General features: G+C 38.5%; 1 protein-coding gene across 3 annotated transcripts in view; it reads left to right on the top strand.

The window, feature by feature from the left end:
- Positions 1–24,641, top strand: part of Klf8 (KLF transcription factor 8) — a 157,082-nt gene that overhangs the window by 120,259 nt on the left and 12,182 nt on the right. For all 3 annotated transcript variants that reach the window (XM_076918381.1, XM_034485780.2, XM_076918380.1), the window contains 4 exons: positions 7,218–7,291; positions 18,136–18,697; positions 20,399–20,510; positions 21,228–21,367. In XM_076918381.1, coding sequence (XP_076774496.1) covers positions 7,220–7,291; positions 18,136–18,697; positions 20,399–20,510; positions 21,228–21,367 — 886 coding nt within the window. In that variant the 5' untranslated portion in view covers positions 7,218–7,219. The remainder of the gene's footprint in view (positions 1–7,217; positions 7,292–18,135; positions 18,698–20,398; positions 20,511–21,227; positions 21,368–24,641) is intronic.

Here is a 24,641-nt window from a genome sequence, read left to right as displayed (position 1 = left end):
TGGAATTCTTTTCTTTATCCTCCCATTCTTATTTAAGTACTACTGATCTCCCTGACCTCCCTGTCAGTAGTTAAGTACTACCCATCCCTGTCCTCCTGGATCACCCTTATCTCCTCAGCTATTGTTCAGATATCTCCATATGTTCTCCTATAAGTCAACTAAACTTTCTTATAATGTGCTTGTTTTTATGTGCATCCTGATAAGTATGCATAGCGGTTCATCCAGTCATTTGTTCCTACTTAAAATTCTTTACTGGGAAAATTTATTTCCTTTTGCATCTGTAAATATCGGTTTGAAGCACTCTGGTGATTGTTCCTGAATTTTCTGGTAACTTGATCTCTGTCTGCTGCATTTCGGCTTATTTGTGGTTATAACTAAGCCCTTTGAGACTTAGAGCTAGTTGATGGCACTCAGTACTATTGTGGCTTCATAGCGCTTACCTTTCCCTTACACACTTTCCCTTGCAAACACTTGGTACATATTTTGTGAGATTATGATCTAAGATCTTACTCCTTTTTTAGTTTTTCGAGACAGGGTTTCTCAGTGTAGCCCTTGCTATCCTGGAACTTGCTTTATAGACCAGGTAGGTCTCCAGAACTCACAGATCTGCCTGCCTCTGCCTCTGGAGTGCTGGGCTTAAAGGCGCTAGCCACCACCGATTCTGTCTAGGGTCTCATTCTAAACTGCTCTTTGGTAAGTGAAGACAAACTGATCAGTGTGATTGACCTAATTGATCATCTGTTTGGTTTTCTTTCTAGCTTATACATATGGATATCATTTATTTTGATTTTATAAGTAGAAGTTAGATTTCTGATCTGTTTATGAACCATAACTCAACTTCATCCCCTAGCCTTGCTCCTTATTTCTAAAATGATGTGGTATGCTATGGTTGTAAATAATGTAATGAAATGAAGGGTTTCACCAGTTTTGCAGTTTTGAGTGTGTTGTTTACTTTTTAATGTCATTGTGTATCTGAAGGGGATAAGTGTAAATTATTGGGTGGGAAGTTAATTCTAAATCTCCAGAACTTGCTACATGATCTGTATAATATACTAAAAATGTTATCTATATATTTAGATTTTTTTTAAAGTCAATGTGGATTTTTTTTTGGCTGTGTTAGGAATTAAATTTAAGAGTCTTGTACATGCTACATAAGTGTTCCGCCGCTGAACTATGAGAGTTTGAAAGTGCAATCATGTAACTCTTTAGTACCTTGGTAAGATATTTCAAACATGCCTGCTGGTAGTGGTGGTAGCATGCTGTTAATCCTAAAACTCCACTGGAGGCAGAGGTCGGCAGTTCCGTGAGTTCGAGGCCAATCAGTGCCACACAGAGAAACCCTGTCAACAAAACCACTCACATTTTGACATTTTGTTTTAACCACCAGTTCTATTTCTGAAATAGAACCTATTTTTTCACCACTAGACTTACCCACAGCTCATTCAACACTTTTCCCCTTTTCATTTCCTTGTTTCTACAACTCGACATTATGATAACCTTGATGAAGTTACTTAAACTATGTATTTGAGTGTTCTCTGTGAACTGGAGATCATATACAGACTACTTGAGTGGTATTGAGGAACATGATTGCTTTAATCTTGTGAAAACACTTTCAGAATTTATAAAAGTATAGTAAGCAGGGAAACAATGTACTTTTAGTTGTGTTTCTCATATCTTACTCACAAAATACAGGCTTTTTGTCTTTCATTTTCCTCAAAACTGCCACAACCTTAATTTAGGCCAGAGGCTTAAATAATTACCCTATATACCAATTACAACTCACATAAATCTTTTGTTTTCCCTAAAATTTTAAACGTTCATTGAACAGATATTGGTAGCGTTCTGTATGGCTCACAACCCTATATAAACAGTGAAAATTCTCCCTCTTATTCTTGGCCATTTGTTACTTATTCCTCCTCACCAGAGGCAACTAAAATGACTAGTTTTTATGATTATTGTGGTGATATTTGAGGTATATCAAATAATGAATGTACACAGATACATTATTCAACATTTTGGGGTTTTTAAAAATTATTTTTTAATCTGGAGTCATTTAAAAAAATTTGTTTTTATACATTTTAATTAAAATATAATTATCAGTTTCTTTTTTCTCTACATATTTATTTGCCTTTTTAATCCTTTAATTTTTTTAAAATTTCTTTTTGAGAGTGTAATTTAATAATATCTCTCCCTTCCCTTTTACACACAAATAGTAACACATTCTGCATTATTGCTTGCTCTTCCCACTTAAAAATATACTTTGGAGATACTCCTCTATAGGTTCATAAAAATGCCTCATTGTTCTTTTTGACTGTATAGTTTTTACTAGATGGTTAAGGCATGCTTTACTGAGCCAGTTTTCCATTGATCAACATTTAGGATATTTTGAAATGTCTGTAGTGTTTCTAATAGGAATGAAAACTCTTTAAGTTGTATATACAGGGCTGTTATAACAAAAGCCCACTAACTGGGTGCTTTAAACAACAGAAGTTCTGGTTTTTTAGTTGCAGGGGCTAGAATTTGGGGAATTAGAGTCTCAGCATAGCCAGACGTACTGCGATTGCTGCGTTCTTAACTCACATTGCTGCATTCTTGACTGTCTACTTGGTGTAAGTGGAGAGATGGAGAAGCCTCCTGTGTGTCTTCTTAGGGGACTGCTCTTCTGTGATTAGCACACTCCCTAGATGACCTCACTGACTCTGAGTTATTTCTATGAAGGCCATATCTCTCTAAACAGTCACCTCAGGAGTGACAGCTTCCACATACAAATTTTGGGGAGGGGGCATCAAGCCACTTTGCCTAATCTCATACTCCTAAAATTTGGCCAGTTGCCATCAGTTGACATCTAGATTCCATTTTCTTCAATAATTAGATGAAAGGATAAGGTAAAATTTTATACAATATTACAGATCAATGTGTCTTTGCAGCAGTGGCCTTTCATTCTTTTTCTCAATTGGACCTTAACTGCTGTGCCAGTTGTATTCGCTGCACATTTTGTCTGATAATTAATACCACAATTAGTGGGTACCTTTCCTCCAAGCTTATTGGAAAGGTATGAAAGTACCTCTGTTACTGTTTTCAACCTTACCAAACTATTCCAGAGTGCAGGGTTTAATTTTTTTTTCATCTAAAAAATTTTATTTTTGAGAATTTTATACATGTATATAATGGGATATGATCATACCACCTCATTTCCCTACTTCCAATTTTCATTCATCTGTTCCCCAGCTTCATTTTTTCCCTTCTCTTCCTTTTTTTAAAAAATAACTAAGTCTAACGAACACTACTACCTAATTGTGCATGGATGTGGAGCCATCTACTGGAGGGAGCATGTGCAGCCTACTGATGGCCACACCCACAAAGAATGCTCAGACTCAGCTACTGTAGCTTCTGACAGGCAGAGCCTTCTGCGCTCCTCCATTCACACTGGACTTTCTAGCAGGACTTGTGCAGGTAACCACAGCTGCTATTCGTTCATGAGTGTGTTAACTAGATCGTGTTTAGAAAAGTATTCAAATACGTTTGGGTAGAAAAAGAGCGTCTGTACTGAACATCCAACCTGAACTCAGATCCCAGCTAGATCATCTCCATCTTATATGGCTTTTTAGCATTGCTCGATCTCTCTGATCCTGTATTCCCTTGTGTGTATACGGAATCAACAGTAGTACGTGTTTTATTCTGGTATAAAAGAAAATGGGGCTTAGAGCCACCATGAGAGGAGAGGACAAAATGGACGAAAACCCTCAAGGCTATGCTACTCTCCACCCTCATGACTGGGGAGTGTACAAGTGACACTGCAGACTCCAACCTCTGGGACTGTTAAGATGAACTGATAAAAATAATGATAGGTGTCATGCTAGTAACTGCTTTGCATCTTTACAAGGAGACCATACTTTTTGTACGTTTTGTGATTTTTCTGAAAGAAGTACACAGATTAAAGGAGTAATCCTTAAAACTTACTTGGAGATTTTATCATTGCAGTGTGCAAATTCCATGTGTTACTACGATTTATGAGGGACAGAGTTAAACTCAAATATCTGTATTTTGCACAGAGGAAAGAACGTCCAGGTATAGAGAGGGTCGGTGAGTCTCCCAAAGTCATGTTGTCTTGTTTTTTTTTTTTTTAAATAATGTTTCATTACTTGAAATGTTGGCAGCTACCATATGTTAGCAATCTCATTTTTCACACTAACATTCACCTATGATGTATATTGTCAGCTTCACTATTTGTCAGAAGATAGAAAGGAATGAAATCTACTCAAGATTTTTCTGAACAGTTAGGCTGCTATCTTAAAACTGTCCTTTTATGAGACATTTTTTTTCTTTTTTAGAAAGAAGGTACTCATCAGATATGGGGGACTGTAAAGTGATAAAGTATATTGTAATTGGACTCACAGTACAAAAGTTCAATTGATTCAGTGCTTCTAAACTCTGTGAGCTCGGGCCTCCAAGTTCACTATCTGTGTAATGCATTGGAAGTTATATGAAGTTATCCCTTTACCTATTATAATGTTATATAGGTGGATATATAATTCTTTCCATTGCCCAAATGCTCTATCCTCCTGAGGAACTAGGTTCTTATTAAGCCTGTGTCAGTGATCAGTGGTCACAATGCACCTGGTCCCATTATGTCACCCTGACTGGCCCATAATTTTCTGTGTAGATCAGGCTGGCCTTAAACTCTTGAAGATCCACCTCCCTCTTCCTCCTGAGTGCTGGGATTAAAGGCCTCTAACACCATGCCTGACCCAGCTGAGGCATTCTCAGTTGTAAGATAGCCTCTGTATGCTGTTTGACTAAAAAAAAAAAAAATGTAATAGAAAGGGCAAGAAAGACTTTGCTGGCTTTTTAAACTTGCTATCAGAACTTTTAAAGGTGGGCATGGCCTTTAAATTTTGAAGATGTAGTTCTGTGTATACCTGCATTCTACTCTGCTCAATGGTAGGGATACAGAGAGGAGCATAACTAGGGAATAGGGAAAAATCTAAGGTTATATTTTCTGTGCTAGGTGTTGGTAAACACTTGTTGTATACTTATTTACTTAAGAAATCCTACAATAATCTATGTGTTGGATCTTGTCACAAGGAGCTTAGAAATTCTTGCTCAATTTGTTACTATTACAGAGTTTTGAGCCAGTAACGGTGGCACTTGTTAATAATCCAAACACTTGAGAAGCCAAGGCGGGGGTGGGGGGGGTGGGGGGGGGTGGGGGGGGTGGGGGGTGGTATTATGAGTTTCTGGAATAACTGAGAGCCTGTCCAAAAGAAAATGCAGTAGGAAGAGAGTAGTTTGCATATTTGGAGCCAAGATACAGCAACACAAAACAGCAAAAAATGAATTTCAAATCAATTATTCTATCTATTGAAAGTCAAGAACTGAGGAAACTATTCCTAGTTGAAAAAGCAGTAATTCTCAAGGACACTTCTTTACAAAATAAAAGGAAGAATTTAGAGAATTTTGACCTTTGAAACCTGTTGTTTCCAGTTTCATTGGAAAATTCAGAGCTATACCTGGCACAATACTTGACTCGCCTGGAGTTTGGACTCTAGGTGAGTCAAGCATATGGGCACAAAGAAAACCCAGCAGAGGGTATTGATCTTAGAGTTAGATGCTCATGAGTCGTATTGTATAACTCGAAAAAGCGTTATCCTTTGTCCAACTCAACTTGTCCATCTAGAATTATAGGATTTTACATTATCATTTGCACAGCCCTCATGCTTCTCTAGAGCCTCCCAGGGTTAGAGCCATGGAAGAGAATAGACGCTAAAGAATGAGCGCAGTTAGGGCCAGATGGAGGAGAACTTTGACTTCTGACTGAATTCAAGCTCTGAACCCACACCCCCGCGTGTCTTCTGAGGCCCGAGAACATAGTCTGAAATTATGGTAGATATTCAACAAACTTCTGAATGTTCATCAGGGTAGTGACAAAAAACTGAGCAAGGAGTCAGTTGTGGCATTTAACCCTTATAAGCCCTGCACTTGGGTGGGGAAGGCAGGAGAATTGCTTGTGTTTGAGAACAGGCTGAGGTCCGGGCAAGTTCCAGGCACTGTAAAACATTATCTCGCGGTCACAGAAAGGAAGGGGGAGTAAAGAAGGAAGGGAGAGAGATTTTTTTTTTCAATTAAGAACAAGAATTGGGAAAATGTAGGAAAGCATGAGATGAAATTGAAGAGATTATGTATGAAACATGCAAGTGGCACCGTTAACACGAAGTGAGACGTGTTACAAGGAATAGCTAAGAGTTTTCCAATTCCTAAGTTGGGAAAAGAGGTGAGTTGGGAAAGGAGGTGAGATGGCAGAAAAAAAAAAAATCCGTGTTTGGTCAGACAATTCTCTTATAATCCAGAGGGGGGCGCTCAATAGCTGGAAGAGCTTGATTGATTGCTGCCAGGAAAACCTGTAGGAGTGTCGCAGAGTTTATTTCCTTTGCTGTCCTAGTGTCCTTGACAAGTCGTTATTTCTAGTGGGGAAAAATTACAGTTCATCTACTGTCTGGTCTTCAGTTCCTATGGGTTAAAACAAGGCAGCATAGAGGAAGCATAAATTTAATCTGCAATCTGACTAGTTAATTTGGAGGTAAGCTGTATGTAGATTTGCCTTTGTATCCTTAACCTGTCCTTTCGTCTCTACTGAAATTGAACTGCGGATAAACAAAACCCATTGCAGAGGAAAACATAGGTACTTTTTATGGGATGACTGATGGTTCAAAATATTTGAATGAAGCCATTAATTCCATCTCTTCATAAGAGGAACAGTTGTTTATAGAGGGAGATGCCTTTAGCCATGCTTGCCTTATAGATGTAAGATGTGTATAAACAAAAAAAATGGTTGCTAGTTTGGCTTTGTACATATATTATTGCTCAGGTAGATATCCATACAGTATTTTAAAAGTCCTTAGCAAAAACAAGAACTGGATCAGGAATGGAACGGTTTTGAAACCATAGAACTATGTTGCTACTTACTGTAATAGGACAGGTCAGAGAGGTTGGATTCACTTAGAGAAGGAAAGGAAGGACTTAGATAAAGTCAGAGACAAGTGATGATCTTTTTTAAGAGTAGATTAACTTAGAATCGTTTAATGACTTTCTTGTATAAAGTTAGTCTGAAAAACTGTTTATTAGAGGACATACAGGTGAAAGCAAGTGTACACGTCATATGCTATGCGGATATTTGGTTCAATATTTTAAAAGCTATTTTTCCCTTGTATCTTTTCTAGATATGGATAAATTCATAAACAACATGGATGTCCGAATTAAATCAGAAAGTGGATCGATGCAAGTATTCAAACAGGTGAGAGCTTTGTGTGTTGAATATTTTTTAAACATTGGAGAACTGACATGTATGGGGAATGAGAAAGGCTAAAGGAAGGTAGATACTTCCCAAAATAATTTGAATGTCTGGGTGTGACTTTCAACTAAGGAGTCTGTCTAGCCTTGAAGAAACAGCTTCATATTGTTCCTATAGTCTTTGATAAAGAGCCACAAGCAGTTATTAGCACAGTCCCATATTTTAGTTATGGTGAAAATTGTGTGCTTTGTTTTATTTAATGTCTTCAGTAGCCTTGCTCAACAGTGTATTAGAGTTCTCTAAGGAAACGTCCTGTTGACTACTTCCCTGTTAACTGTTTCCCTGGAGAACCCTGGCTAATACACTTTAGTGAGCAGTGTGTGTGTGTGTGTTTGTGTGTAGAAAGGATAGAGACATATATATTACATAAAATGCATATTATATAAAATGTGATATATATATCACTATATATATATATATATATATATATATATATAGAGAGAGAGAGAGAGAGAGAGAGAGAGAGAGAGAGAGAGAGAGAGAGGCTCCTGCCCTTATAGAGGTATGGTAAGTCCAAAACCCAATGGACTCGATCAGCACACTATAGAGTTAAGAGTTTCATTTCAGGTCTCTAAACACTGATGGCAGAATTCTTGTACCAAACAGGGTGACACAAATCTATAATCCCTATACTAAGCAGACTGAACCAGGAAAATGGGGATTTCTAGCCCACCCTGGGACACATAAGGTGATCCTCTCCAAAACAAGACAAAACAAACGGAGGAACAAACCAGAAGGAACAAATCAATTCTGTCTGTCAATGTGAAAACTAGTCTTGGTGGCCTAGTTTGCTTCTCTGATGCTGTGATAAACAGCATGACCCAAAAAGCAACTTTCGGAGAAAAGAGTGTATTTGTTTATAGTGCACAATCAAAGAAGGCCAAGGGAGGAATTTGAAGGCAGGGAGGCCACTGAGAAAACACTACATGCTTCCTTTCCCTTGCTTTGCTTATAACCCAGGCCTCACCTGCCCAGTGATGGCCCCTCGTAAATCAATCATTAAGAAATGCCCCTATTAACTGCTCACAGGCCAATCTGATGGAGGAAATTTCTCAGTTGGGATTTAATCTTCCTAGGTGAGGCTTAGCCTTTGTTTGATGATGGTCTTTAATTATTGATTGAAGCCTCTTCACTTTATGGGAGTGGCTTATTCCAACAGTGATGTGAAATACTTGCTTTATTAAGGGGTAAAAAGAAGCTGGTTGTGGTATCCCATGCCTTAATCCCAACACTCAGGAGGTAGAGGCAATCAGATCTTTATGAGTTAAAGGCCAGCCTAGTCCACCTATCAAGTTCCATTGCGAGACTCTGTCTCAAAACAAACACACAAAGACATCAAGAAAAATGTTTAACCAGCCATCTGACACTAATAACCCTGCTAAATTGTCATATAACATTAACTTATCACCAGTCTCAATGTCCACATTTTACAGAAAAGAAAACTGGCTTTAAGTGATGTGAAGTGTTTGTTTTTGAGATAGGCTCTTACTATTCCATAGACCAGGCTGAGCTGGATCTTGCTGTGTAACTTTGGGCACCCTCAAACTCATAGCGAACCTCCTGCTGGGCTCTTGAATTCTGGGATTATAGGCATGGTATGATGCCTGTTTGTTCAGGGTTGAGTTATAAGGCATTACATAAGTGAGCCCCAAATACAGTCAGAATTACCTTGAAAAAGCTGTCAAAGTTGCATGTATATTGACTATCCAAATTTGTTTATATAGTACTCATCTGATTCTTTTGGTCTTAGTAGCATGCCCATAGTGATGGGTTTCTGTTCCTTAATTTAGGAGTCATGCACTGTGTGTGTGTGTGTGTGTGTGTGTGTGTGTGTGTGTGTGTGTGTGCACCTTTTTGTTTTCTTGAGATCAACCCTCAGTATATAACTCTTGTTGGCCTGGCACTCAGTATGTAGACCAGCCTAGCCTTGCATTTAGGGTAATCTTCTTACTTTTCCCTGTCAAGTTTTGGAGTTACAGGTGTTTGTCATAATGCCCAGTCAATGACTCTTATTTTTAATCAGTGAAAGATTGGTCTGTGGCATATAATTGCATCTAAGTTATGTATGCATTTGGATGAGACTCCTTGTAATGTTTTAATGATGTTAAACTGAATTTAATATGTTGTTTACCTTTGTAGCTGCTGCCATTTAGAAGCTATTAGTACATCAAAAACTTGCTAGTTGTTGCAAATTATCACTAGAGCTTGGTCATAGTTATACAAAAATAATACTAAAAGAAAGCTTGCCAACTCAGGGCACATATGCTGCACTCTGTTTTCTGGAGTTCTGTAGTCATACCTGATACAAGGGAGCATTTGTCTGTCATAATCTTTTATTTCTAGTTTTTGGCTGTTTTCTTGAAGCGGAATCTCTTGTTTGAAACTTGTGAGTGTCTTATTGTGTCATACATGCCCCTCCCATGTATGTCCTTTGACTGTTAACGTTTTACATGGTTTGTTTCTCTCTCTCTCTGTGTGTCTCTGTCTCTGTCTCTCTCTCTGTGTGTCTCTGTCTCTGTCTCTCTCTCTCTCTCTCACACACACACACGCACACACACACACACAGAGACACACACACACACACACATTTTATTTTGGAAGTAAGCTGCATCAAGAAACTTTGCCCTTCCATAGCTGGGTATCACCTGCAAATAATCACACTCTCCTCTAAAACACCATAAGAACTGCCACATCCCCAAATGAACAATATTTCCATAATGATATCTAACGTATGTATGTATGTGTGCATATATATATCACATATATATATAACATGTATGTATATGTATATATACATATATGTGTATGATATATATATATACACATACATATACATACACACAAACATTTCAGAGACATTTTCTTTTCCTTTTTTAAAAGATTTCCTTTTTAAAAGATATTATTTATTTTATGTATGTTAGTACACTGTCTTCAGACACATCAGAAGAGAGCATCGGATCCCATTACAGATGGTTATGAGCCACCATGTGGTTGCTGGGAATTGAACTAAGGACCTCTGGAAGAGCAGTCAGTGTTCTTAACAGCTGAGCCATCTCTCCAGCCCCAGAGAGATTTTCAATGGCATATTTTTTTAAACTTTTTTTTTTGTCCACCATGACTGTAGCCAAGTAAGTCTGTCCAATCCTCACCACATTTGGGAGCACAGATTTCAATTCTATGTCTTCTTTAAAATTTTCCATGACAGCCTAATGCCCATAAATACTTAGTACACTCATACTACTGGAATACTAATTTATTTCTCTCAGTCATTCATGTTGTTCCACTCATGTCTTGTTCTGTATTGTCAGCAGCAGCATGGAAATATCTCATATCTTATTATCAATGATTTTCATCTCCTAAAACATCACATTTATTATCTTCAGTTGTTATGTCATTTTTAACTAACATTTCTCTTGCTTTTCTCCTTTTTTAAGACTTAGTTTTTTAACTGAATGTAAATGTGTGTCTTTGTGTGGCTATGTGCACGTGAGTGCAGGCGCCCTTGGAGGCCAGAAACATTGTATCCCCTTGGAGCTGAAGTAGTTTTAGGTGGTTGTGAGCTGCCCGGTGTGGCTAATAAGATAACAGAAATCTATTCTTGAAGAATCCTAGAAACAGACGTCTCAAAGAAAGTTGTTCCAGTGTCCTGAACTATCAAAATGTGCATGTCAGAGAATAGGTTCCTTGTCTTTTCACTCATCTGGTAGGTGCAAGCATTCCTTGGTTTGTGGCCCTATCACTCTGCTATCTGATTGTGTGTTCACATCATCTTATTTTGTGGTCCCTATAAAGATACTGACCATTAAATCCTACCCCCTAGGTAATCCAGAATGATTGATTTAAGATTCATAATTCTGCCTAGTGGTGATGCATGCCTTTAATCCCAGCACTCGAGAGGTAGAGGCAGGTGGATCTCTTTGACATCAAGGCCAGCCTGGTCTACAGAGTGAGTTCCAGGATAGCCAGGGCTACAGAGAGACCTTGTCTTAAAAAAAAAAAATCCATAATTTTATCTGCAATGATCCTTTTCCCAAATTGGTGATATTCATTGATTCTGGGCACTAAGATGTGGGCAAATCTTTTTTTGGGTGACTATTCTTCAGCTTGGTATAATGTTATTTTTCTAATATATAATACAAGAATGCAGCTGCTAAAATAATTTTGATCATGTATCATTTAAAGCAATCGTACACAGAAAGAAATTATTTGCTCCTTTTTTCTTTTATTTTCAGTTTCAAGCTAGATACTAATATTTCCATGCTGCATACTAAGCAAATACCTAGAATTCATCTATGCATATATACATATGTGTATATTCTGTGGTTTTTGTCTGGTTTTGTGTTCTAGGAAAGGCTCTTAAATGTAGTCTAGGTTAGCCTGGAACTGAATATCTTCCAGCTTTAGCCCCTTAAATTCTGGGAATTACAGGTGTATGCATTTCTGATCTTATTTTTCCCCCTTGTGTACTTTTGTTAATATTCTAGTCTCTTAAAATTGTCACATTCATTAGTGTGTATAAAGAGGAATTGTCCAATAGCGCTTTCTTTCCTAATGCCATTGAGATGATGGGGATGTAAGATTCAAAATTCCTCTCGGTTTAGATTAAATTTAGCCTTTTAATAATATTCATCTCCATCCATTTTTCTCTTAATACTGAAACACATCATGGCATTATTGGAGAAGGGTTGGAATTTCGGAGGGTTAAACTGGCTTTTCGACCAAAATAATGAATGTGCATAATGTATGTGCACACGAGTGCACCCAGGCATGAAAATGATTAGTCTAAACCCAGAGCAAAGCTAGGAGAGACCTGTGTACAAAAACAGCTTTTATCTTTCTCTTGGGGAGGAGCCTGGGTTTTATCTTGTTACCATGACAACACTCCTTCCTCTCCTTTCTACTTACTGTGCTGCCTGCAGTATTTTGTTCTTTCATTTTCTTTCTTGTCTTGCCTTCCTGCTTTAAACCTCCACATCAGAGCTATTTCAAATAAATGAAAAGTAACAGTTTGGTTTCCCTCACTTGATTTCCCTTACTCTCCTGAAGCCAAGGCTGCCTTCATCAGATGTTCAAGAGCTAATGTTTATGAAAACTACCACTTGTTTTTTTTAGGATTTCTTTGTAGAATTGCCTTTCTCCGCGATCTCTGGTAATTTGTCAGTAAGGAAATTAAGAAAAAATGCAGACTCAAATACTGTTTTGTTTTTTAACTTTTAAAATTGATTAGGATCCTGGGCATTTAAGGAGGACCATGGGAAGTAAAATATCTTTCCCACCATTCCCCAGTTTCTGGACTGTCCACACATAGCCTTCTTCACAGAATCAGAAATACTGGGAAGCTGTAGCTTCAAGCGTTAACATAACAAATGGGGAAAGGCTGCAGCCGTTCTCTCTTTGGAGAGTGATTAATTATTGACTAGAGGACACTCAAAACCTGAAACTGGCCCACCAGATTGAAGAAGGAAAAGTGTATGTTAACATGAAAAATCTCATATCAGAGCGTTACATCAATTTTCCTGTGGGCTTTCAAATCTGTACTCATTGTATTCAATGAATAATAGAACGTGGCCCTCACCCTTAGTCATCCTAGTGAGTCACCAAAATTCTAGGGCTGTAAACTGATTGCTTGCATGAGTCTTCTTTAGACTCTCCAACTAGGACCTGCTGCATAGAACAAGAAAATAAAGCAGGTAGTGCATGGGTTTTGTTGTTTTTATTGTTTATTTTTTGTTTTTCTTTTTTTGTACTATAGTGACTGCTTTATACAGAATATAGAATAAATTGTACTGCATATCAGGATTCTTACTAAAATTATTTTGATCATATTTAAAAGGTAATCATCGGTACGTGCAAACAAAAGCATTGCTTATGCTAGTGAATAAATATGGAATGATTATCTTTTTTTTTCTCATTTTTAAATGTACCTTTCATCCCAATTGCATCTTCCTCTCGCTTCTTTCCTCCCAATTCCTCCCTCTCCCCTCCCCTCTTCCCACGACCTTTCTCCTCAGAAAAGGGAAGACTTCCCGTGAATATCAACCTGCCTTGGCATATCAAGTTGCAGTAAGACTAGGTGCCTCTTCTCCTATTGTGCATAGGCAAGGCACCTCAGTTAAGGGAAAGGGATCTAAAGGCAGGCAGTGTAATCGGAGACAGCCCCTACTTCTACTTTAGGAGTTCCACATGAAGTTCTAGCTGTACAACAGTTGGAATGAAAGTAAGAAGAAACCTTGCCAGCTACTCTCTAGAACATTCTCTTAAGAAGTGTGCTCGGAGAAGCCTTAACACCCAGGAAATACTTGCCATGGGATGGATTCATTTCCACATAACAAGTACCCACGAAATGAGTATGTCCAGAAGGAAAACGTGATGATATTCTTTGAGGAAGCTACTACAATACTAAGGTCTAAATAACAACCTAACATTTTGTTTCAAAGCCATGGAACAAGAGAGAGCAGTGATTTAAGCACCATTGCAGACAGTCTGGGTAGGAAATTGACAAACCACAAAGCAGGCTTGGTGGATAGACACACAATCCTGGATGGATTGTTTGAACAGGGCCTGTAACATTCTCTCTCATCAGAGCATTGAGTATGTATTTGTTTTCAGAGCTTCTTTGTTCAGTTTCCATTTTGGATATGCTTGAATAGTGTTTTCAGCAAAGTGTGTTACTATAAATCATATCCAGCTCAGCGCAAGCTCTCCTGCTGATAGCGTTATCGTAGGCAGCACTCTTTGTCCAAGAAATGGCCTTGGCAGAAGAGGGAGTTTACAAAATAGTCTCTGTTTTATATTTAAGACTCAGAATTTTGGCTTCCTTGGAATTCTAGGCTTAAAGCACAGACTCTAGAAAAACCCATTATGATTTTTAACTGGGTACTTCCTTGTTGTATCTATTTATAAATCAGCACCAATGATCTTATTAATGAAAATATCATGTGCAGGGCTGAGGAGATGCCTCAATGGTTCATTGTGTGTACTGTTTCTGCAGAGGGTCCTGAGTTCAATTCCTCCTATATCAGGCAGCTCCCAGCCATTCAGTCTCCTTGTGCTTCTCCATATTCATTCTTCCATCATTTTTCATAAGCATCTAATGTGATCCATAACTCATGTGTGGATTAATGCCCTTTTGTGAAAGGGGGGTCAGTAAACTCCTGTTAGCAAGAGCAGGCTGGAGTTGAAGATTACAGTGATGAAGCCATCAGGAGCTGCTTTACTGGGGCTAAAGAGATGGCTCAGTGGTTAAGAGCATGTGGTGCTCATGCAGAGGACTTAGCTTCAGTTCCCAGCACCTCGCCTCCACTGACACCTAGACTCACGGTCGCATACCCATAGGTGTATACATAATTAAAGATAAAAGTAAACCTTTTTAAAAAGAATAAAAAGGGAAAATATTGCATCTTACAACAAATGCTTATATGATAATTTCAGTATCATTGAATGCCCTGATAGGAAAAAAATCAAACAAACAAACCAACCAACAAACAAAAAAACCTATGGAAATGGATGACTTTCTTACTCTGCTAATAGATTCTTTGGTTTCTCCTTCTTCTACCAGTGAATGAAGCTAGTCAGTCAGAGACAAGTAGGAATGTAGGAAAAATGGTAGCTTAAATTGATTATGGAAGTCCAGAGGGCAGTAAAGCCATGTTTAATAAAACAGTTATTTTTTTTAAAATTGCGTGTGTGTATGTATATACACACCATGAGTGTGCAAGTGCCCACAGAGGCCAGAAGAGGACATTGGATTCCCTGGACTGGAGTTACAGGTAGTTGTGAGCCACCTAATGTGGGTGCTGAAGCCAAGTCCTCTGCATGAGCACCACATGCTCTTAACCAATGAGCCATCTCTTAAGCCCACGTAAAGCAGTTCTTGATGGCTTCATCGCTGTAATCTTCAGCTGACTCCATACCTGCTCCTGCTAAGCAGGATTTTACTGATAACCCTTTCACAAAAGGGGTTTAATCCACACAGGTTATTGATTGCATTAGTTATAAAATGGTGGAAGAAAGCATCTGGAGAAACACAATGAAAAAAAAAATTAATGCCGGGCAGTGGTGGCGCACGCCTTTAATCCCAGCACTTGGGAGTCAGACGCAGGCAGATTTCTGAGTTCGAGGCCAGCTTGGTCAACAGAGTGAGTTCCAGGACAGCCAAGGCTACACAGAGAAACCCTGTCTCGAAAAAACCAAAAAAAAAAAAATTAACACAAGGCCTGAGTTGACACAGGGTTTGCAAGTCAAGAAAGCATTGTCTCAGCAAGCAGAAGAGAAAAGCAGATGGCAATCTGGCTAAGTTCTGGAGGTTGAGTATAGATTCATTTTCTGTGCCTTTACTCGTTCCCAGAGTGCTCTTGGGGGGTGCCGATCTGTAAATGAAGTCACAGCAAGAGGTCACTACCTCACCATATTCCTGATCTCTTTCAGAATTAGGGTCCCAATTTTTTATCAGTTAAAAATAATAGTTGCTACGATAGTAGTATTGTGATACCTTAAAAACAAAAACTCTTTAATGCCATCATATATTCAGTCAGTAGTGATGTTTCCCCGAATGTCTTACCAATGTGGTTCTGGTGTCCTTAAATGCAGTACTCCTCTTTCTCTGCTGTCTTGTCATTGGGCAGAAAGATTTGCCCATGTCTTTCTACTCTTCCATAACCCAGACTTTTCCTGAACCCCCCTTTTACATTTTTTCCAAATACATAACTGAAGACTAGCTCAGTTTTATGTAAAGTAGGCATTTTGAACGCCTCTTGTAGTTTAAAATTTCCATAACTCAAATATCATGTTGTCAGAGACTGAAGGCTTGCTCTGATTATTGGCTGAAGTGGTACTGCCATCTCAAGGGCCGTTTTCATGATTTATGTTGCTTGGCTATTGCATACACAGTACACAGCATCCTTGACATCTGATTAGATACAGTTTTTAGAAATACTTTAATTACGTTGGGACTTTATATGTTGATATTGCATATTTAATAACCATTGGGATTTTAAAATGTCTTTTCACTGATAAATTTAAAACAAAATTCATGTATATTAATAAGGTGCCATGTAATATTTGGAAATCTGTATACATTGAATGATGTGCTTAAATTTCTCAAACATTTATATCATGAAATTTTCCAAAAATCTTTTTTTTCTGTTTCTTAAATTTTTTATTTATTTGTATGTATGTGAGCCTGTATAAATACATGGGCATGCAGTGTTTTGGAGGCAGAAAATGATATTGGGTGCCCCTAAAATTGAAATTGCAAGTGCCTGTGAACTGCCATGTAGGTGCTGAGAACTGAAACCAACCCTTGTATGAGAGCAGTAAGCATTCTTAATGGGTGAACTGTCTCTCTAGCCCAGTGTATGCTATGAGATAAGATTCCAGGGTTCTTTGCTTTATCCAACCACAGCTTAGTTCCTATTGATCATTCTTTGCCCATCCTTCTTCCTTCCATTGTCCCCAGGCTCTGGTAGTCAGTTTTTTCTGCTCCCCACGTGCACAGGTTGAGCTTTTGTACGATTCCACACGTGAGTAGGATCATGCAGTGCTTGTCTTTCCGGGCCTCCATTATTTTATTTAAAATAAAGATCTCCAATTCCATCTATGTTGAAGTAATGGCAGGAATGTATTCCTTTTGGGAATGAGTACTATTCTATCATTTTATCAATTGCTAGGCAGATTTCATCCATGTCTTGGCTGTTATGAACAGAGCTGCGGTGAATATGGGGATGCAAATGTCTCTGTCTCTTTGTGCATGTGGGTGAGTGTGTGTGTGTGTGTGTGTGTGTGAGAGAGAGAGAGAGAGAGAGAGAGAGAGAGAGAGAGAGAGAGTGTGTGTGTGTGTGTGTGTGTTGAGACCAAGTCTTACTGTATATCCCAGGCTGGCTTCAAACTGAGGATCCTCTGTCTTTAGCCTCTTCCTCCTCAGCCTTTCAATTGATGGGATTATAGCCATGCATTTATTTTTTTAAGAATATTTCATAATTTAGAATTTTGCATGTAAAGTCAACAGTTACCATGTATCACATTCCCTGTGCATAGTACCTGCTAATATACCATTGCAAATAGAAGTGCTACTCTTACCTCATTTCTCTCCTTGAGAATGCCTATTAACTGTGACTCATCTAAAATGTCACCTTCTCCTTAAAGCCTTCCTCTAGATAGAACAAATTACCTACCTCCTCCCCCGCCCCAACAAACCCTTCTCCTGTTGGAAATGGAACCTGTGACTGATTTTGCTAAGCAAGTGATGAACCACTGTGCCACATCCACTTCCTCTTTTGTTTCTCTGAAGCTTTTTGTTCATATGTCAAATCACTTATTTTGGCACAATTTATAAGCTACTCATATTATCCCAGCATTACAGTTCGTATATATTTCTGAGCTCTGTCTTATTCATAAATGCTACCAGTGGACTTAGCACAATGCTTTTGCAGGAAGATTGTGTAAAATGTCTTTTCCCTTCCTTTCTTCCTTCCTTTTTTCTTTCTTTCTATTTGAAGAGCTGTTTCCTAAATGGATATCCTTTTGGATTTTTCAAGTTAAAATTGAATTTCATTTTAGATCTTTGATTGTGAATAATTAAGTAAAAGATTTTTATCAATTGTATGAGACCGTCGTACTTAACAATGGTGCTCATTAACATTCTCCTTTTGATTCTTTAGTGCATTACTGTTTCATTTCTTTCAGCATCATGTATCTTTCTCGTGAGAGTGGAGCTTTCTTTCTTTCATTGTTCCCATGTCTCTTTAGAGTACAAATGGTGGCTGTCTCCTCTTGTCATTGTGTTTTAGGCCACTGGTCCTGTTCCGATCAGAGATCCTTCTGTGAGAGCAGACAGAAGAAATATGACTTCTCCATCATTCCTGGCTGCCAGCCCAATGGAGAACCCAGCTCTGTTTAATGATATCAAGATCGAGCCCCCAGAAGAGCTCCTGGAGAGTGATTTCAGCATGCCCCAGGTGGAACCAGTTGATCTCTCCTTTCACAAACCGAAGGCCCCGCTCCAGCCTGCTAGCATGCTGCAAGCTCCAATCCGCCCTCCCAGGCCACCGACTGCACCTCAAGCCATTATGGTGCCTACTTCAGCTGACACAGTCACTTCAGCAGCCATTCCTACTGTTCTCACTCCAGGCTCTATCCTGGCCTCCTCTCAGGGGACCAGTGGCCAGCCAATTTTACATGTGATCCACACCATACCCTCAGTCAGTTTGCCAAATAAGATGAGTGGACTAAAGACAATCCCACTGGTGGTTCAATCTTTGCCGATGGTCTATACCAGTTTGCCTGCAGATGGGAGCCCTGCAGCCATTACTGTCCCACTTATTGGAGGAGATGGCAAAAGTGCTGGATCAGGTAAGCAAGTGGTTTACTGCTTCCGTGAGTCACACACCTTCAGAGATCTTCCCTTCCTCAGTCAGCCTATCTTGTCTCTTTTCACCATTTGCAATTCTGAAGGACAGTGTTCCAAAGTGGAATTGTCCTAATTATCATTTTTAAAGTGTTTTAAAAAATAATTTCTATATAATGCTTAAGAATGTATAAGGAACTATGTGTCTTGGCACATATTTGTAGTCTCAGATTACAGCTTGAGAGACTGGACAGGATGATTGTGAATCCCAGGCTAGACTTGGGTTACATAAAGAGACCCTGTCACGAAAGAACATATAATTGATCTCCTTTAGACCATGTTTCTCAAACAGGGATACATATTCTTGAGTGAAATAGTCTGTATTATCCTTCATATACTATTATCTAATGATAAATAATTTAAAACATTTTTATTTAAAATATTGCCGATTTAAAGCAAAATGCAAAAGCTGAACACTTAAGCTAAATTACAAACTAAACAATAAAAAGTTTACAGTCACTAAGACATGGTATGTCCCTGGGACTTCCTAGATTATTGTGCTGTTTTTTTTTTTTTTCTTGTACCATTAGGTAGAAAAGCTTTGGTAGAAAACTCAGCCTTCCAATCACTACCATACTTAGGCACATGTAGCCTCTGGTCTCTCAGCACACCTTCCCTGATCTCTAAGAGTCTCTACAGTATAGTCACATTTCCTGTGCAGCCCATTAGTTGATACCTATAACCTTCCTTTTAAGTTTTGATTGCTTTAAGATTTTATTTGATTTCAAGAGTATGAGGGCACTCTTCTTACTCGGTAACTTCTAACCGAGATGGAAGTTCTCCAGAATACAGTGTTACAATGTGACTGTACACTATCCAGAGACACCCACCACAGGGCTACCTAGCAGTTGTTTAACCATAGACCGTCAGCAGAGCAAGGTAGAAGGTTCCTGGAAGAGTTTCATATGTTATCATCTGTCTATTTACTTGTGTGGTACTGCTAGTTGAATTGGGCATCTCACCTGCACTAAGCAAGTACTCCACTACTGTACTGTACTACCCCCTAGCCTACTTTTGATGAAATAAAACAAAAGAAAAAAACACTTTAAAAAATTGGGATACAGTTTCATAAATTTGCTCTGACTAGCTTAAAAAATAACATCCAAGTAGATGTTGTACTTGTGATTCTCCTGTGTTAACTTTTGAAGTGAGCTCAGAAGTCAGCACAGTTTCCTTTCTACAGCAGAAATGATCAAAGAAAGTCTGTTGCTTCTGACATGGTTTGGAATAGTTATTGTCACCATATGTGTGATATTACAATCAGTTTTTTAGTGCCATAAATGTTGGGATAATCCTAGGACTTTTCTCAAGACAGGGAACTAGTCTTTAGTTACTCCAGGAATCATTGAAGCCATCTTTTCTGTAGACCCTTCCTTACGAGCCTGAGGCCTAGGGATGGATGGATCACACTTAGATTGTGTCCTAGGGAGATTCACTAGAAGGACAGCTACCCTCCTTTCAAAGAGACCTCTGTCTCTTCCTATGCTAAAAAAAATGTTCAGAAGCTACTGCTTTCCTCTTCTTTCTTTTTGAATGATTTTTCTATCTTACTTCCTCTTCTCAATATGGGCCAAACTGGGAATCCTGAAAATACTTATAGAGATCTGCGATCCTGGTCTACAGTAACCCCCCTTCTTTGTTTTCAGTCAAAGTTGACCCCGCTTCCATGTGTCCACTGGAGTTTCCAAGTGATAGTGATGAGAGTGCAATCGAGAGTGGCTCTTCAGCCTTACAGAATCTGCAGGGATTTCATCATGAGTGAGTTCTTACAGTGTGTGTGTGTGTGTGTGTGTGTGTGTATCTGTGTGTGTGTCTGTGTGTGTCTGTGTGTGTGTGTGTGTGTGTGTGTGTGTGTGCATGCCCATGTGTGCACACATGCATGCCAAGTACATGTGCATGCAGGTATACATGTATGAAGGTAAATTTAACAGAACACAATAGTAAAAGATTGAGGAAAATAAACTACAAACTAACTGCTTTTCCCAAGAGCTATACAAGTGTGTGTGCATACATGTGCATGTTTATGCATGTTATAATAGAGCTACATTCTAATTGTATATATCATGAATTCTAGCCCTGAAAAAATGGGTTTTAATTTTCTATAAATTGTAGTTTGGTAGTGTTTTTACTCTATAAGTTTAAAATAGCCTGGTCTTCTAATCTTAAAATGATTTGAAAGCAATTAGCTTGCATTGAGCAAAACATGTTGTATGAAAAATGTATTTTGTTAAGCACAAGAATGTCACTTGTTGAAGTGAAATGTTCACACTGTTTGACAACTCAAGGAAAAATTACCACCTCCCGTGCTTTCTCAGGGAGCTGCATTTTCTCAGCAGAATGGCCTGGTTCAAAGAATGGCTTACAGGGTTCCAACTATTTCTTCTCCAGGAGATCTAGCATTAAAATTTGCATATAAGATAAGATGGTATGAAATAGCACCACTTTAATTGGTCTTGTCTCTCTTTCTTTGCTTAGACCAGCGACAATGGTCCACATGCAGGGAGAAGAGTCTCTTGACTTAAAGAGAAGACGGATTCATCAGTGTGACTTTGCAGGATGCAGCAAAGTGTACACCAAAAGCTCTCACCTGAAAGCTCACCGCAGAATCCATACAGGTCTGCACTGCCCCCCTAACCCCTGCCCCTGCCTGCCAGTATTCCAGCTCCAACACATACATAGATGCTATGAGAGATGAGCCTAGGGAAAGAGAAAAATTATAAGGAGGAGAAGATCACTTATAGGTTTGTCATTTTGTGTTGTTCTTATTCAAAAACGTCTTTCGTAAAAAACTGTCTAGCAAAACAGAAAGCCTGGTACCTTCCAAGCAAGTATGCTGCTGCGCCTAGGTTTGCAGTGCTAGGTATTAAACCCAAGGCATCATACATGCTACTAATGTACTTTACCAACTGAACTACATCACCAGCCCCTTAGATTTTTGTTTTGTCTGCCTGAAGACTTTGTATGTAGGTGAGGCTGAGCTTGAATTTTGGATGCTTTTGTCTCCACCTCCCAATTTATTGTTTTGTTTAAGGAACCTCCATCCTGTTTTCTATGGACTAGTTCACTTTTCCACCAACAGTATATAAGAAATCATTTTTCTCCATATTCCTCTGAGCACGTTGTAATTGTTTGATTGATTGATTGATTGATTATAAGAGCTAGTATATAAGGAATGTTTGTTTGCTTATTTATTTGTTAATTATAGCCCTTCTGACCAGGCTGAGGTTGGATCTCAATATAAGTTTCTTTTGTGCACCTGTGATGGGTAAAAACTAAGCATTTTTTCCATTTATTTACTGGAGTATTTGTATCCTGTCTTTTCAATAGTCTATGTTCACATTATCTTCTCATTTAGAGAGTGAATTACTCATTTGCTGTTAACTATTTTCAGTTCTTTGTCTATCTAGGATGCTAATTATCTATCATATGAATAACTAGCAAAGGTTTTTCTTTCATTCTTATAGGTTTCATTCTTAGCACCTTTTGTTAATTGGGTCCTTTATTCTGCAGATGCGTTTTAATTTGTTTTCACCTCATGGGTTGAATCTTGATTTTATTTCCTGAGCTATTAGAGTCATTTTGAGGAGATTGGTGCTTATACCTACATCTTGAAGTATTTCACATACTTTTCTCTAGTAGTTTCAAAAGGATGGTTCCGACACTAATTTCTGTCCCACTTTGAGTGTTGTTTAGTGAGCACTAAGGATATATTTTTAATGTTTTGCACGTGGATATGACCAGTTTTCCCAGCACAGATTCAGGATGAACATTCTCCAGTATATGTATATTAGACACTTTTCATCATTGTAGCTAAATGTTTGAGCAAGCCAACTTTAAGGGGGAAAGATTTATTTTGGCTCCCTGTTTCAGAGGTTTTAGTCTGTGGCCACCTGCCTCCATTGCTTCAGATGAAGCAGAGCATCGTGGCGGAACAAAGTGGCTCACCTCATGGTGCTATATGAAAGATACAGAGTTTTAAGAACATCAGTGGGTTAAGCATTGATCATGACCCTCATAATTCAGTCACTTCTAGCATTACCAGCTAGGGACATAACCTTTGTACCAAAACATAATGTTATGGGTTGTTTGTTTGTTTTGATTTAGTCAAGGATTGGCTGGTTATAGATGTGTAGTTTATTTCTGTATTCTTTATTCTATTTTGTTGGTATGTGTGTCTGATTTTATACCAGTACTATGTTTGTTTTTTGTTACTAATGCTCTGTAGTATGCTTTGAAATCAAATATTATATATAGTACCTTCTGTTGTAGTAAATTTCCAACCCCAATAAACCCATGCAAAGAACACAGAATTCTGTTACAATATTTATAACATGTAGGCCTAGATTGGGCAGATTTACCACTACACAGCTCTAGTCCCCAGCTATGAGATCCCTTGCTACTTGTGGCTTCTCCAGGCCACAAGGTTCTGCTCCATCTTCCTTCTACCTCCTCTTCCTCTTTTTCCTCCATCTCCTCCTCTTCCTCTTTTTCCTCCATCTCCTCCTCTCTCTCCTTCTTCTTCTCCCCCCCTCCTAAAACCTCCAGCCCCACCTTTCCCTTCCACTGCCCAGTCACAGACTCTAGCCTTTATTTGACCAGTTAAAATGAGGACAAGGTTCACATGAAATCACCTGAGTACAAGATCACTTCTTGTAGGGGCAGTCCCTCTTGAGGAAGCAGAATTAACATCAAAATACCAGTAGCACCAGGGCAGCCCACAACAACCTTCAGCCTTCCACATTTTCTTAGGATTATTTTGACTATTTCAGTCTTTTGTGCTTTAATATAAATTTTAAGATTTTCTTTATTTTTTTTTGAAGAATATGATTGGGATTACATTTAATTGCTTTCAGAAATGTGATCATTTTATAATACTTATTTGACCAGTCCAAGAAACTGGGACGACTGTCCATGTTGTTGTATCTACAGGTTTTGTTATTGTTGTTTTGTTTTTCAGTGTTTTATAATTTTTATATTTAGTCTTCCATCTTTTGGTCTTCTGTCTCCTTGGCTAGATTTATTTCAGGATAATCTTAGACATTTGTGATTGGGCTTTGTTACTTTTAAAATGACATTTATTCATTTATTGATTTATTTTGTGTGTTGGGTAGGTTGGGTAGGCACTTGTGCCACGGGTATTTATATGGAGGTCAGAGGACAAATTGCAGGGGTTGGTTCTCTCTTTCCACCGTATGGATTCTGGGGAATGAACTCAGGTTGTCAGGCTTGGTAGTAAGCACCTTTACCAACTGAACCATCTCAGCTTGTCTTTCTTTCTCTTTCTTTGTTTCTTCTTTCTTATTTGTCTAACCTTATTGCTGTGCATAAAATTTCAGTAGTATATTTAAGAGGAATGGGACTTGTACACATCTTTGTTTTATTTTTTATACAGGAAGCTCTTTCGGTCTCTCTTCATTCAGTATTATGCTGATTATGTTTTCAACCTTTATATACTTTCTTTTTTTATTTTTATTTTATATTTTATTTACATTTCAGATGCCATCCCCTTTCCTCATTTCCCCTCCCTAGAAAACCCCTATCCCATGCCCCACTTTCCTTTTTGCTTTTATACAATTTTTTAAAAATACTAATCAAAGGCATTATAAGTTTGGTAATGCTCAATCAGAAGTGTAACCCAATACCCAACCTAGATATATCAACTAACTTTGACTGGAGGAGAAACGTGAACATCTGCCTCCATGCCCCCCCTTCTCTCTCTCATCACCTAGCTTCTTCTCTCCTTCATCTTCTCCTCTCCTTACTCCATCTCTTCCTCTCGGTACTCCTTCCCCCTTAGCTCCTCCTACATATCACCCTTCCTGTTAAAATAAAACTTTTCTCTCAAATACAATTAGAGCATAATTATTCCTAATTGTATCAGTGAGGTAC

This window comes from Arvicanthis niloticus, chromosome X, assembly GCF_011762505.2.
Source record: "Arvicanthis niloticus isolate mArvNil1 chromosome X, mArvNil1.pat.X, whole genome shotgun sequence".
NCBI lineage: Eukaryota > Metazoa > Chordata > Mammalia > Rodentia > Muridae > Arvicanthis > Arvicanthis niloticus.
Note: the sequence above shows the minus strand (reverse complement) of the source record. Positions and strands in the feature narration are given on the sequence as shown.